Below are 12590 nucleotides of genomic sequence, written 5' to 3'. Positions count from 1 at the left end.
GAAATGACATTTTTTGCTGCTCCTGTGTCAATTTCCATTTCCAATTCAGTCCATAGCAATCCATTGTCCATAGCAAATGTTGCTTTATATCGTTCATCATCCTCAGCACTAACAGTCAAAATGTCTAACTCTGTAGGATCTCAGCTCCTCTCCTCCTGGTTGGTTCTGGCAGCTCGTTATCAGCAGCTGCAGCTCTCCTGATGAGCTCACTGGGCTTCTTAAGGCAGCTGCTGGAACAGGTCTTCGCTGGAACATAACCTCAGTTATGTGGACTGCCTGTCTGCCTACCTGCCCAGCAACCTACCTACCTACCTGCCTGTCTACCTGTCGACCTGCCTATCTGCCTGCCTGCACCTTTTAAATACTCACCTAAGGACTGCACTGTAAATATACTCACCATCAGCACTCTCACCTTGGATTCCTGGATTCCGTCCTCTTCCCCTGGCTACACTAGGAATAAACTTCACTTACCGTCTACATCCTGTGTTCTGAGTCTGTTTTCATCCTCTGGTTTGTTCTACTTCGACTACCTTAGTGATTCATGATAAACTTCCTCAGCTGTCACATACTTTGTCTCTCTGCTTGGCACACTCTTTTCATGACCCTTTTTCACTTTAGCTCAACATGCTTTCCTAATGTGTCCAATCTTCCCACAATTATGGCATTTAGTCTCTTTGAAATTACATTTATTTGCGTTGTGATTTTTTCCTTTACATCTGTAGCACATATTTGTTTTTACTGGCCTCACCTTGTGAATGTTTACCTCACTAGCCCATTCACCCTCCGCACCTCTAAGCTGTCAAGTGTCTCTGTCTGTAGTCTCCATATTGAGAGCAATTTCAAAAGCTTTGGCGAAGGTCAGCCTGTCCTCTGAAAGTAACCTCCTCTGGCACGCTTCGTTTTTAATTCCACTTACGAACCGGTCCCTCAGTGCAGAATCCAGCGACGCACCAAAATCACAGTTATCTGCTTGTTGTTTTAGCTCTGCAACATAATGGGCAACAGTCTGACTCGTCTTTTGGTTGCATTTATTAAAACAGAAACATTCAGCAACTAATATAGGCTTGGGTTCATAGTGTTCTTTAAAAAGGTCCACAATCTCACCAAATGTCTTGTCTTTTGGTTTTTCAGGCTGTACTAAGTTTCGTAGAAGTCTGTATGCTTTAGCACCCATTGCACTTAGCAACACCGCCACGTGCTTTTCTTTGTCAATGTCGTTAGCTTCCAGGTACTGCTCCAGACGCTCAATATAAGCTGTCCATGGCTCAACCTAAACTCTGAAGTCATCTATTTTGCCAACCTGAGCCATGGTACTCACTAGTACTGATACTTGACGTCTTCTCTCCTCCGAAAAATATCCTTGTCGCCAGTTGTAATGTCTTAATAAAGAGAGGAGGCTCTGGCTGTGTTCGTACCTCTTTATTGTTGTGCTATATTTCCAAGAACAGAGAGAGAGAACTTGCACGTCTCAGAATACAAGGACTGAACTATCTCAGAATAATCACGGGGGTGAATACACCACAATGAGCTACACCAACATTTAATTTCCCTTTGGGATACATAAAGTACTTTTGAATTTTTGAATTGAATTGAAGTATATGACCTGCCTGGCCTAGCATTAGCCATTAGCGGTTTTAGCCAACAAACAAAAGCTTATAGCTTGTTTACCACTTCCAACGCTTTTTAGAGTCTAACCACAGAGCGTTGACTTGGGAAGTATTTCCGTTGAGTTCAGCTTTTACTGTTTGTGTTTGAAGGCTTTTTACCTAAAATGGCAAGCTGAGAGAGTTGACTGCACACGACACTGTTCCTTCTGTAATGGGAGCAGCAGATTGACATTGACCACAGATGTGGGGTACCATCATCAGGCCTCCCTTCTCAATGTCATTTTTGGACTTCTGCCTAAATGAGATCAAATCTTTTCCTGTCCGAGCTTTTCTGTATTGACATCTGTAGGCTTGGCTATCACCAGCAGAGAAACAAAGATAGCAGTCAGACACAGGAGTCTCCAGCCAGCAGTCTGAAGCTGACCATGTCAGTGTTTGGGAAGGCAAAAACATATGCTGAGTGTAACCTGGTTCTGCTTGGAGTGATGGGCTGTGGAAAATCAGGTCTGAAACTTATATTATTTGTAAGCAAAAAAAAAAAAAAGTCTATCTATCTATCTATCTATCTATCTATCTATCTATCTATCTATCTATCTATCTATCTATCTATCTATCTATCTATCTATCTATCTATCTATCTATCTATCTATCTATCTATCTATCTATCTATCTATCTATCTATCTATCTATCTATCTATCTATCTATCTATCTATCTATCTATCTATCTATCTATCTATCTATCTATCTATCTATCTATCTATCTATCTATCTATCTATCTATCTATCTATCTATCTATCTATCTATCTATCTATCTATCTATCTATCTATCTATCTATCTATCTATCTATCTATCTATCTATCTATCTATCTATCTATCTATCTATCTATCTATCTATCTATCTATCTATCTATCTATCTATCTATCTATCTATCTATCTATCTATCTATCTATCTATCTATCTATCTATCTATCTATCTATCTATCTATCTATCTATCTATCTATCTATCTATCTATCTATCTATCTATCTATCTATCTATCTATCTATCTGTTGTAATCAGTATTTGAAGTTCTTTTTCTAGTTCTGAGAGAATCTTGCTGACTTAATTTCAACATTTTATTTAAGCAACAAAGGTATAAAAGAGAATTATATTTCTTCCTTTGCTGGTGGTCGAAGTTGTATAAGTTCTGCTGGTAATTGTGACTGTTTATGTAGTTGTAATTTTCCCAGGACTCTGCCTGACCCTGGTCCCCTGGGGCTCCACCATCACTTACACAAGCTGTTTTTTTCCTCCTCTCATTTCACAGCCCTCACTGTCAGGTTTCTCACAAAACGCTTCATCAGTGAATATGATCCTTATCTTGGTGAGTATTTTCTTCTATAATAATAATAGTAATTATAATATAATATAGTACATTTACCTTTGTACTGATGATTGCACTGCACACAAGCATGCTTATGTAGTACTACGATGTGAAACTAATAAGTGGGTGAGAGATCACAATAAACTTTGAAAGACAATACAAATGTTTATGTCTGTTATTGTTCTGAACGATATTGGGAGCAGGTTTAAGGAGGTAAAAACAGGGAGTTCTCTCTTAACGTATGAGATTAGAAAACCCTTCAAATGGTCTGTATGATTTTTACAGAAACAAAACTATTGTACTTCAGATTCAGCGTTCTTCTTAGTTGATAAACACACAACTGCACATTGATTTTGTGACGTGCTCTAACAGGTTTGGTAACATTGAACCAAATCAAAGGTGGTTACAAGGAAAAATGGCGTGTCATTTGAAAAGAAGCATCTTTGCAGTACATAATAAGCAGACGTTTAAAATGGAAAAAAAGTCCCAAAAACCAGCCCCTTGGAGACACTGTACTTTATTTTGTTAACAGTTGCTTGAACAGTTTTCATGATGTGATGCTTTTTAATATAACCTGATGTCTCTCTCTCTCTTTGAGGGAATGAATAAACCAGGACTGTACTCCAAAGCATACAACAGGGCATTCTCAGTTTAAAAAAAGTCAATAGTCTTTAAAAGGGTTCATATAAGAGTTATATCAGCTCTCTAATGTTTTCCAAAACTAGAAGCACACTTCTTAGAAATACTTGTGTTTTATCATGATTGATTACATAAACTCCTATTGTTCTTGGTGGTTGGTGTGTATTTAAGTGGAGAAACTGGTTACAATATCAGAAGTTCTTTTTATATGATTTCCTATAGCTTTTCATAAAAGCAAAATGTTTCTACGGTTGCATGTTTTTAAACATATAACAAATGAAATTTGCTGGACTAAAGTATTTTTCATACATGATTTCATGTGACAGAACGTATTGGTCTTTGCAAATTTACAACGGTGAACCTGCTTTAGTCTGTAGTGCACCAAACTTTCTGTGTATTAGTCCACACACAGTTTACTAAACGGTTGTATACTTCCTGAAAAAGTAGTCAGTAGTCAAGCCAAGTAGTGACAAAGACATGGACTACTATTTCAAAGAGATGTCGTGGAACAATTGGCCTTATCTTAGCCAGCGCCTTAAATGAAAGAAACTGGACTTCACCACTGCCTTTATCTGGCTATCAAATGTAAGATGACTGTCAATTTTAACTTTTAAATTTCAAATTTCTGGCTTTACAAAGCGGGCAGGGGAGCAGAGGTCTAAGGATGCAGAGGTGGGAGGGTTGTCGAAAACTATTACCTGTATTCTTTTCAGTCAGTCGGTCAGTCATTTTCTACCGCTTATTCCATTGTGGGTCACGGGGAAGCTGGTGCCTACCTCCAGCAGTCTATGGGCGAGAGGCGGGGTACACCCTGGACAGGAGTATTCTTTTCATTAAAGCTTAAAAAGTTTAAGCACATCCAAGCCAGGACCTCATCAAGGCAGTCAAGTAAGCGTTGAACTGAGGGGGTTTCCTTCCTGCTGAGAGGCATGTAAATTTGTGTTTCATCTGCGTAACAGTGGATAAGTATATCATGCTTCCTCAGAATAGAGCCGAACGGGAAGCAGGTAGAGAGAAAATAAAAGGGGACTTAGAATTGAGCCTTGAGGAACTCCATTCACAAGGGGGACAGATGAGGATGACTTACAGAGGCTGACACAGAATGTACGCCTTGACAAATTGGACCTTTTGTTGTCCGACAAGCTAACCCCTCCTTCCTACTTCCCTATTTCTGAGGGATTGCTCAATCCAGCTCTCCATCCAACGGGTCTAGACTTCTCTAAACTTGGAAGGTCCTACTAAGCAGGTTTACTGAAAGATCTGTTTAAGCTGGTGTCGGGAAATGACCCGCCTAACTTCTAACAGCCTGCATCCAAAAGTCTCGCCCTTCTTCAACTGGTGGTCTGGACGACCGAGTAGCCCACAGCAGTCATCCACTCCTCGACAGTCACTTCTGTTAATGGCTGCTCATTCCCTAATTTTACAACTTGCACTTGGAATATGGGTTATGTTAATTTTAGTGACTCGGCATGAGCCCCATGGTCTTTGTTTTAACAAGTTTGGCTAAAGGCAACCTATAAAAATCTCCAAAAATCATTTGGAACCAGACAAAAAGACTTTTTACCACCAACAAAAACCAAAAATAAGGTGACTCAAATAGTTGACTGTCCACAATTTATCTAGACTTTTATATGCTTTCTTTAATCAGTAACGCTCTTGCAGGGGTCAGTAACATCTTAAATTCAGCAACACATAATAATTTCAATAATAGAAATGAATCAATCAACTTAACCTAAAACCTGAAACTAGTGACTTTGGAGAGGCTTTGAAGACGTTTGGAGAAGCTTACAACATAACTGATTATCATTATATCTCTTTCATATATAGTTGATTAATAATCTTTAAACCGTAATGCTTTTTAATCATCAGTTCACAATCATACTTTGGTCATATTACTGTTTATATGTGTTTTAACTTGATAGTCAAAGATCACTCATTACATTTAATACTTGTAGAAAATATAAAATCATCATACATAATTTCTCTGGTTACACTTGTAGTTAATACTTCTGAAAAAAATAAGACAGTTAATACATGACTCCATGCAGGCCTCTTCGAAGTCTTTTAGTTCCAGAACAATGTGAAAATATACTCATTTTACCTAATCGTATTTCATAATTGTTGCATGGATTAAATGGAAAGACCTCACCTCATTTTGAGAGAGCTGAACCATTCCATAGCCACTCCCCTGACACCCACCCAAGGTTCTAAACGAGAGATTAAAAAACCATGGTGTAAAAGCACAAGAACAACCCAGTTACCTGCATCAGTAGATAAATAGATGGCATTTAAAATTCTCAAAAGTGCAGACTCAGTGCTGTGCAAAGTTTTAAAACCTGACTGAAAACCCTCAAGAATGTTGTGCTGTTCTACGAAGTCCATCACTTGATTGTAAACTATTTTATCAAGAACCTTTGAGATAAAAGGCAATTTAATAATGGGTCTAAAATTTGCCAGCACAGCGGGGCCCAAATCCGGTTTTTTGATCAATGGCTGCACCACAGCCTTTTTAAATGTTTCAGGGAAGACACCAGAAGACAAGCTGCTGTTTAAAATTGCAAGGGCAAATGGTCACAGTGAGGGAAGACCTCTTTAAAGAGACAAGGAGGAACCAGGTCAGTGGGAGAGCCTGAGGGTTTCATCTGACCAGCAGTCTTCTGCAGCCAGGATAAATATACTGGCTTTAATTTATCAAAGAAATAAAGAAAGAAAGTCTTCACAGACTACAGAAGAAATCTGAAAATGAGACTGAGGGGCCTGAAGAGCTGAATTAATGGCATTAAAAAGAACCCTTAGGTTGTGCCAGTTTTCCAAAATAAGGTCAGAAAAGTTTACCTTTTGCTTCTTTCATTGTTGTTTGAAACTGCCACCACAGGTCTCTTAGAGTGGAAAATGAGGTCTGCAGTTGGTACTTCTTCTATTTGCACTCGGCCTTACTTCTGTCTGTTTTTTTCAGAGGATATCTACTCATCTGATGAGGTTGTGGACCAACAGTGTGTTACAGTTAGAGTGATGGACACCTGCGACCAGGTATGAACCATAGTATTAAGACAAACAAACAAAAATAAAAACTACAGTATCCACTGTTAGATTCTGATCACATCTAACGTAACAGCATAACACATGCAATGACAATAATTAGCATATCATTACATGATATCAGCATTAATAATGCATACTGCTGGCACAAGTTCACTCTGAAGGTTCAAAATAGTGGCATTACATCAGTAGCAGGTACTGAATGTGGGTAAGGCCTTCCTTTGGTGGTGAAACACTGGAACTGTTAGTGTGAACAATCAACTTCTGACACTGAGGCCTGAGGAATGAAAACCATTTCAGATCAACAGTTCTGTCTTTAATGAGACAGTATTAAAGCGCTACTGTTGTACTTCAACTGGCACATTGAGTAAAAGCAATCCAAACAGGAACAAGTAAAATAGCTTTGATTTATAGTCATCATTTACTTTGTATTAGTCTATACTTAAAATCACTTCAAATATATGGAGAAACGTCTCTGTCTGAATGTCAGGAGTCCGAGGGACAAGTTTGACACTGTGATCTCCATTCCTTCAGGGCTTGTATGGTTACATTTTATGTACCCAGTTTGATGACATCATGTGAAAACACTGTATAATATAGTGAAATTTGCCTGTATAAATGATTTATTAGCAATTCTTGCAGTTTTTGTCATAATAACCATGTGTCACAGAAAGTATTGTGTAACCTCTATTTGTTCCCGTTTGCTTTAGTATTTGAATACATCAATTGTACTGACCTTCTAAATTAAGGTCAGCCAGGTTAGAACGAATTAATCCCTGAATTCATTCACAGATGGTTATTCAAGGGGTGCTAAGCTTTCGATTTGAGGGGAAAGCATCCTGCTGAACAATTCAGTTTGCTGACTTTGGCTTGATAATAAAACTGACATTGTCATGAATGTGTGTGTGTGTGTGTGTGTGTGTGTGCAGGAGGGTCCAGTGAATTGTGAGCGTTATCTGTCATGGGCCAATGCTTTTCTGGTGGTCTACAGCATCAATGACATGGAGAGCTTTAAAGGCTGTCAACTGTACCTGCAGACACTTTCCTTACATAACAGCACCTTCAGCTCCCAAACTCCCATCTTCCTGGTGGGCAACAAGCTGGACATGGACAGATACAGGCAAGTATTCTGTCTTTCTAATTGGGGTTCTTTTATGTGTTACTTGATATGTGTTTTATAGTTCAGGCAGAAAAAAGCAAAGCCTTTAGGCTTTGTGGTTCTGAAGTTTGTGGTAACATTTTACAGTTGAAAAAAAAGATGAAACCCTTGATAATAAGTGTTATTGAGTTAATATTTTTGCATTTTATGTAAAAGTTATTTATTTACCTGTCAGTAACAATGAAAACCGATGCAACTAAAATGTTAAGAGATGACAGTCGTACAGTTAGATGAACAAAACTAATTTCTCAAGAAACATTATGCAAATTTTGTAAACACGATTTACATTGCAAGAAGCATGTCTATCTGACTGATAATTGGTTGTTCTGTTCTCCTCATATTGCAGCAGTTGCTGCTGCGACTAGATATATAGATACACTGTATAAAAAGATACAGAACCTTTTCTTCTTCACTGTCTATCTTTAAATTAAACTAAGGTTTTCATAGTTTAGGTCTGTCAAGATTACCTTAAATATTAATATATGGCCAGAATAATGACACAGAAAAGTCTTTAGAGAATTATTTGAAACTTTTTCAAAAGTCAGATGTTTTCATACATTTCCTTAATATTTGGTAGAATTGCCTTATAAGTTGTATGACCCATTTTAATCATTTTCAGGTTCCTTTCAAAAGTTTGTTATAATGTGTAAATGAGTCAGGTTTGAAGGCCAGCTTGATCACCTTCACATTTTCATCTCTGTGCTTTGCTTTTCATAGGATTGAGTTTAGGACTTTGTTGCTGTCGCTTGTTAACTAACCTGACATCATGCTTAGGGTGCTGCCCAAGGCTGAACTTTCTGGTTGATGTAATAAGATGCTGCTTAAAAATATACAGTGCCTTGCGAAAGTACTCGGCCCCGTTGAACTGGTCAACCTCTTGGCACATTTTAGGCTTCAAACATAAAGATATAAAATTCAAATTTTTTGTGAAGAATCAACAACAAGTGGGACACAATCGTGAAGTGGAATGAAATTTATTGGATGTGTCAAACTTTTTTAACAAATAAAAAATAGAAAAGTGGGGCGTGCAATATTATTTGGCTCCCTCACTTTCAGTGCAGCAAACTCCCTCCAGTAGTTCAGGGAGGATCTCTGAATGATCCAATGTTGTCCCAAATGACTGATGATGATAAATAGAATCCACCTGTGTGTAATCAAGTCTCCGTATAAATGCACCTGCTCTGTGATAGTCTCAGGGTTCTGTTCAAAGCGCAGAGAGCATCATGAAGACCAAGGAACACACCAGGCAGGTCCGAGATACTGTTGTGGAGAAGTTTAAAGCCGGATTAGGATCCAAAAGATTTCCCAAGCTCTAAACATCCCAAGGAGCACTGTGCAAGCAGTGGCCTTTATGGAAGTGTGGCAAGAAGAAAGCCATTTCTCAAAGATATCCATAAAAAGTCTCGTTTAAAGTTTGCCACAAGCCACCTGGGAGACACACCAGACATGTGGAAGAAGGTGCTCTGGTCAGATGAAACCAAAATCAAACTGTTTGGCCACAATGCAAAACGATATGTTTGGCGTAAAAGCAACACAGCTCATCACCCTGAACACACCATCCCCACTGTCAAACATGGTGGTGGCAGCATCATGGTTTGGGTCTGCTTTCTGTCAGCAGGGACAGGGAAGATGGTCAAAATTGATGGGAAGATGGATGGGGTCAAATACAGGACCATTCTGGAAGAAAACCTGTTGGAGTCTGCAAGAGACCTGAGACTGGGACGGAGATTTATCTTCCAACAAGACAATGATCCAAAACATAAAGCCAAATCTACAATGGAATGGTTCACAAATAAACGTATCCAGGTGTTGGAATGGCCAAGTCAAAGTCCAGACCTGAATCCAATCGAGAATCTGTGGAAAGAGCTGAAGACTGCTGTTCACAAACGCTCTCTATCCAACCTCACTGAGCTCCAGCTGTTTTGCAAGGAAGAATGGGCAAGAATTCTCTCGATGTGCAAAACTGATAGAGACATACCCCAAGCGACTTGCAGCTGTAATTGCAGCAAATGGTGGCGCTACAAAGTATTAACGCAAGGGGGCCAAATAATATTGCATGCCCCACTTTTCAGTTTTTTATTTGTTAAAAAAGTTTGACACATCCAATAAATTTCATTCCACTTCATGATTGTGTCCCACTTGTTGTTGATTCTTCACAAAAAATTAGAACTTTATATCTTTATGTTTGAAGCCTGAAATGTGGCAAGAGGTTGACCAGTTCAAGGGGTGCCGAGTACTTTCGCAAGGCACTGTATATTCCCAATAATGTTCTTTCTTCATGATGCCATATAGCTTTTGAAATCCACCAGTCCTTCCTGCAGTAAAACACTCACGCAACATGATGCTGCCACCCCTGTACTTAACAGTTGGGATAGTGTTATGAGGCCTACAGCATGCCCTTTTTTCCTCCAAATGTAGTCTGTCATTGAGTAGACTCATTCATTTTAGTTTTTTCAGACCACAGAAGATGTCTCCAAAAATAAGGTCTATTTCCTTTCATGCATTTGCAAACTGCAATCTGGCTTTTTAAAGTCGTTTTTGTCCACTCTGATCTGTCCCCAGGTAATCCTAACCGACCTAAAATAGCTAAAAAACTTATATGATTTAGGTCAGACAATGAGGAAAAACACTATATGTCTAGAATGCATATTAATACCTGACTAAAGTAAACTTTACATGAGAACATTCAGCTTTTACTACAACATACAACAAAAAATCTAATGTTTCCTCTCAGACAGGTGAGTCAGAGTGACGGTGAGGCCTTGGCAGCTCACTTTGGCTGCTCATTCTTTGAGGTGTCAGCCTGTTGGAACTTCTTATCTGTGCAGCACATCTTCTATGAAGCTGTGCGGAGAGCAAAGCGAGGCAACGATCGCAGCAGTTTGTTCAGTGCCACCTATGTCAGCGAGGGCAATGCACAACTTGGCGTCCACTCCTTCTCCACTATGTCCTACAAGGAGTTGCCGGCCCCTGCCACTGCCAAGCTGGTCACAGTGAAGACATCCAGAGCTACGAGCAAACGGAGGGCCGCCACACTCACTCTGCTCAAGGGTTTTAAGATCTTCTGAAACTTCAGGCTGCCAGCTCTGTGTCCTATAACATTGTGACTGGGATTTATTTGACTTTTAGACTGACAGAGATGTATGCTACATGGTTTGCTAAAATCAGAAAAAGGAGACTGGTTCATAAAAGGTTATTTACTAGTTTGGCCTTCTATGATCTAGTAAATTTAATTGAAAGCAGAAACTCTGACCTGCACGTGCTGGCCAGTACAATTCCTAAATGTTACAGTTTTGGCTGAATGTTTCAACTGTTTTTTCCTGGTTCTGATTTACACAGGGCCTTTTTTCTCAACCTTCAATGCAAAAAAGTGGCTAAACCGAAATCATTCAGAAAACTTTACCACATCATACTGACTACTGAGTAATATGTAAAGTTATGGAACAAAGAAAACACATACTCTTTCAATACTAGGATGGGAAATATCACAGCAAAATAAAATTACCTGCTCTTTAGCAGGTTCTGAAATTATTTAAATTGTGCAAAAACCCACAAAGGTCTCCCTACTGTCATTAGTTAAAAAACAAAAATCAAGCCAAAAGGGAAAAGTTGTGCGTAAAAAGCGAAGTACACATTGCAGCTTTTAAAAGGGTTTAAGAAGGAAGCAACAGACAGATACAGCTTACTGAAAGCACCATATTATCTTTTCATCAGCAACTATATCTACAGCAATAAAAGCAGGGCTTTTGGCTGTTTGGAACTCAGGAGCATACAGGTGTGTGGTAAAGCAATATCAAGTGGAAAGGTATCTGTACTTACTATTGAGAGGGAATTGTTGCTGCCCAAGAATCCTGATTAAATGTATTGGACCATTTTTAAATTATTAATTATTATTTGGGGGTTGATGTCATTGTTGTGTTAAATTGCCAGCCTGGCCAGCTGTGGGGCCCGTTGCTGCCATCACCCTCAGTAATAGCAGAAACAAAAATGAAAACCTTTGTTTTTTTTTGCCTGAGAGATACTAATAAACACATATAAAACTGCATGGAAGTAAAAGAAAACCCATAGGAAATATCTAACAGAACTAGCAGAAAAACCCGAAATAAACATAGAACATAGAATGACTAGGAAACTAAATAAAAATCTCAAAATGAAAACCCAAAGCAATAATGAATAATGAACAGTGAAAAGTCAACTAAAGAAGACAATATTTAAAGAGCAGACTAACTGGCTGGGAAAAAGTCCAAATTCACACACAAAAAGAAAATAAAAAGTGTAAAAACTTTCAATTCCAAGGAAGAAACTTACCTGAAGAGAAGTCTTTCAGTATAAAAGAGAACAACAATATAAGGAGAAAACCAACATGTGGCCAAGGATCAAGCTCAACAACTACAGGTCCTTCTCAAAATATTAGCATATTGTGATAAAGTTCATTATTTTCCATAATGTCATGATGAAAATTTAACATTCATATATTTTAGATTCATTGCACACTAACTGAAATATTTCAGGTCTTTTATTGTGTTAATACGGATGATTTTGGCATACAGCTCATGAAAACCCAAAATTCCTATCTCACAAAATTAGCATATCATTAAAAGGGTCTCTAAACGAGCTATGAACCTAATCATCTGAATCAATGAGTTAACTCTAAACACCTGCAAAAGATTCCTGAGGCCTTTAAAACTCCCAGCCTGGTTCATCACTCAAAACCCCAATCATGGGTAAGACTGCCGACCTGACTGCTGTCCAGAAGGCCACTATTGACACCCTCAAGCA

At 38.7% G+C, this 12590-nt stretch overlaps 1 protein-coding gene across 2 annotated transcripts; it reads left to right on the top strand.

The window, feature by feature from the left end:
- The first annotated feature begins 1848 nt into the window (after positions 1 to 1848).
- On the top strand, positions 1849 to 11854 carry rasl12 (RAS-like, family 12). 2 transcript variants are annotated; one of them, XM_047363718.1, is made up of 5 exons: positions 1849 to 2111; positions 2918 to 2974; positions 6570 to 6643; positions 7582 to 7772; positions 10546 to 11854. In XM_047363718.1, the coding sequence occupies exons 1-5, from the start codon at positions 1907 to 1909 to the stop codon at positions 10877 to 10879; spliced, it is 861 nt and encodes a 286-aa protein (XP_047219674.1). In that variant the 5' UTR covers positions 1849 to 1906; the 3' UTR covers positions 10880 to 11854. The 2 variants fall into 2 exon arrangements, with proteins under 2 accessions (XP_047219674.1, XP_047219675.1); XM_047363719.1 differs by having other exon boundaries at positions 7582 to 7776; positions 10640 to 11854.
- Positions 11855 to 12590: the final 736 nt, after the last annotated feature.

The sequence above is a fragment of the Girardinichthys multiradiatus genome, chromosome 4 (assembly GCF_021462225.1).
Source record: "Girardinichthys multiradiatus isolate DD_20200921_A chromosome 4, DD_fGirMul_XY1, whole genome shotgun sequence".
Classification (NCBI taxonomy): Eukaryota; Metazoa; Chordata; class Actinopteri; order Cyprinodontiformes; family Goodeidae; genus Girardinichthys; species Girardinichthys multiradiatus.
Note: the sequence above shows the minus strand (reverse complement) of the source record. Positions and strands in the feature narration are given on the sequence as shown.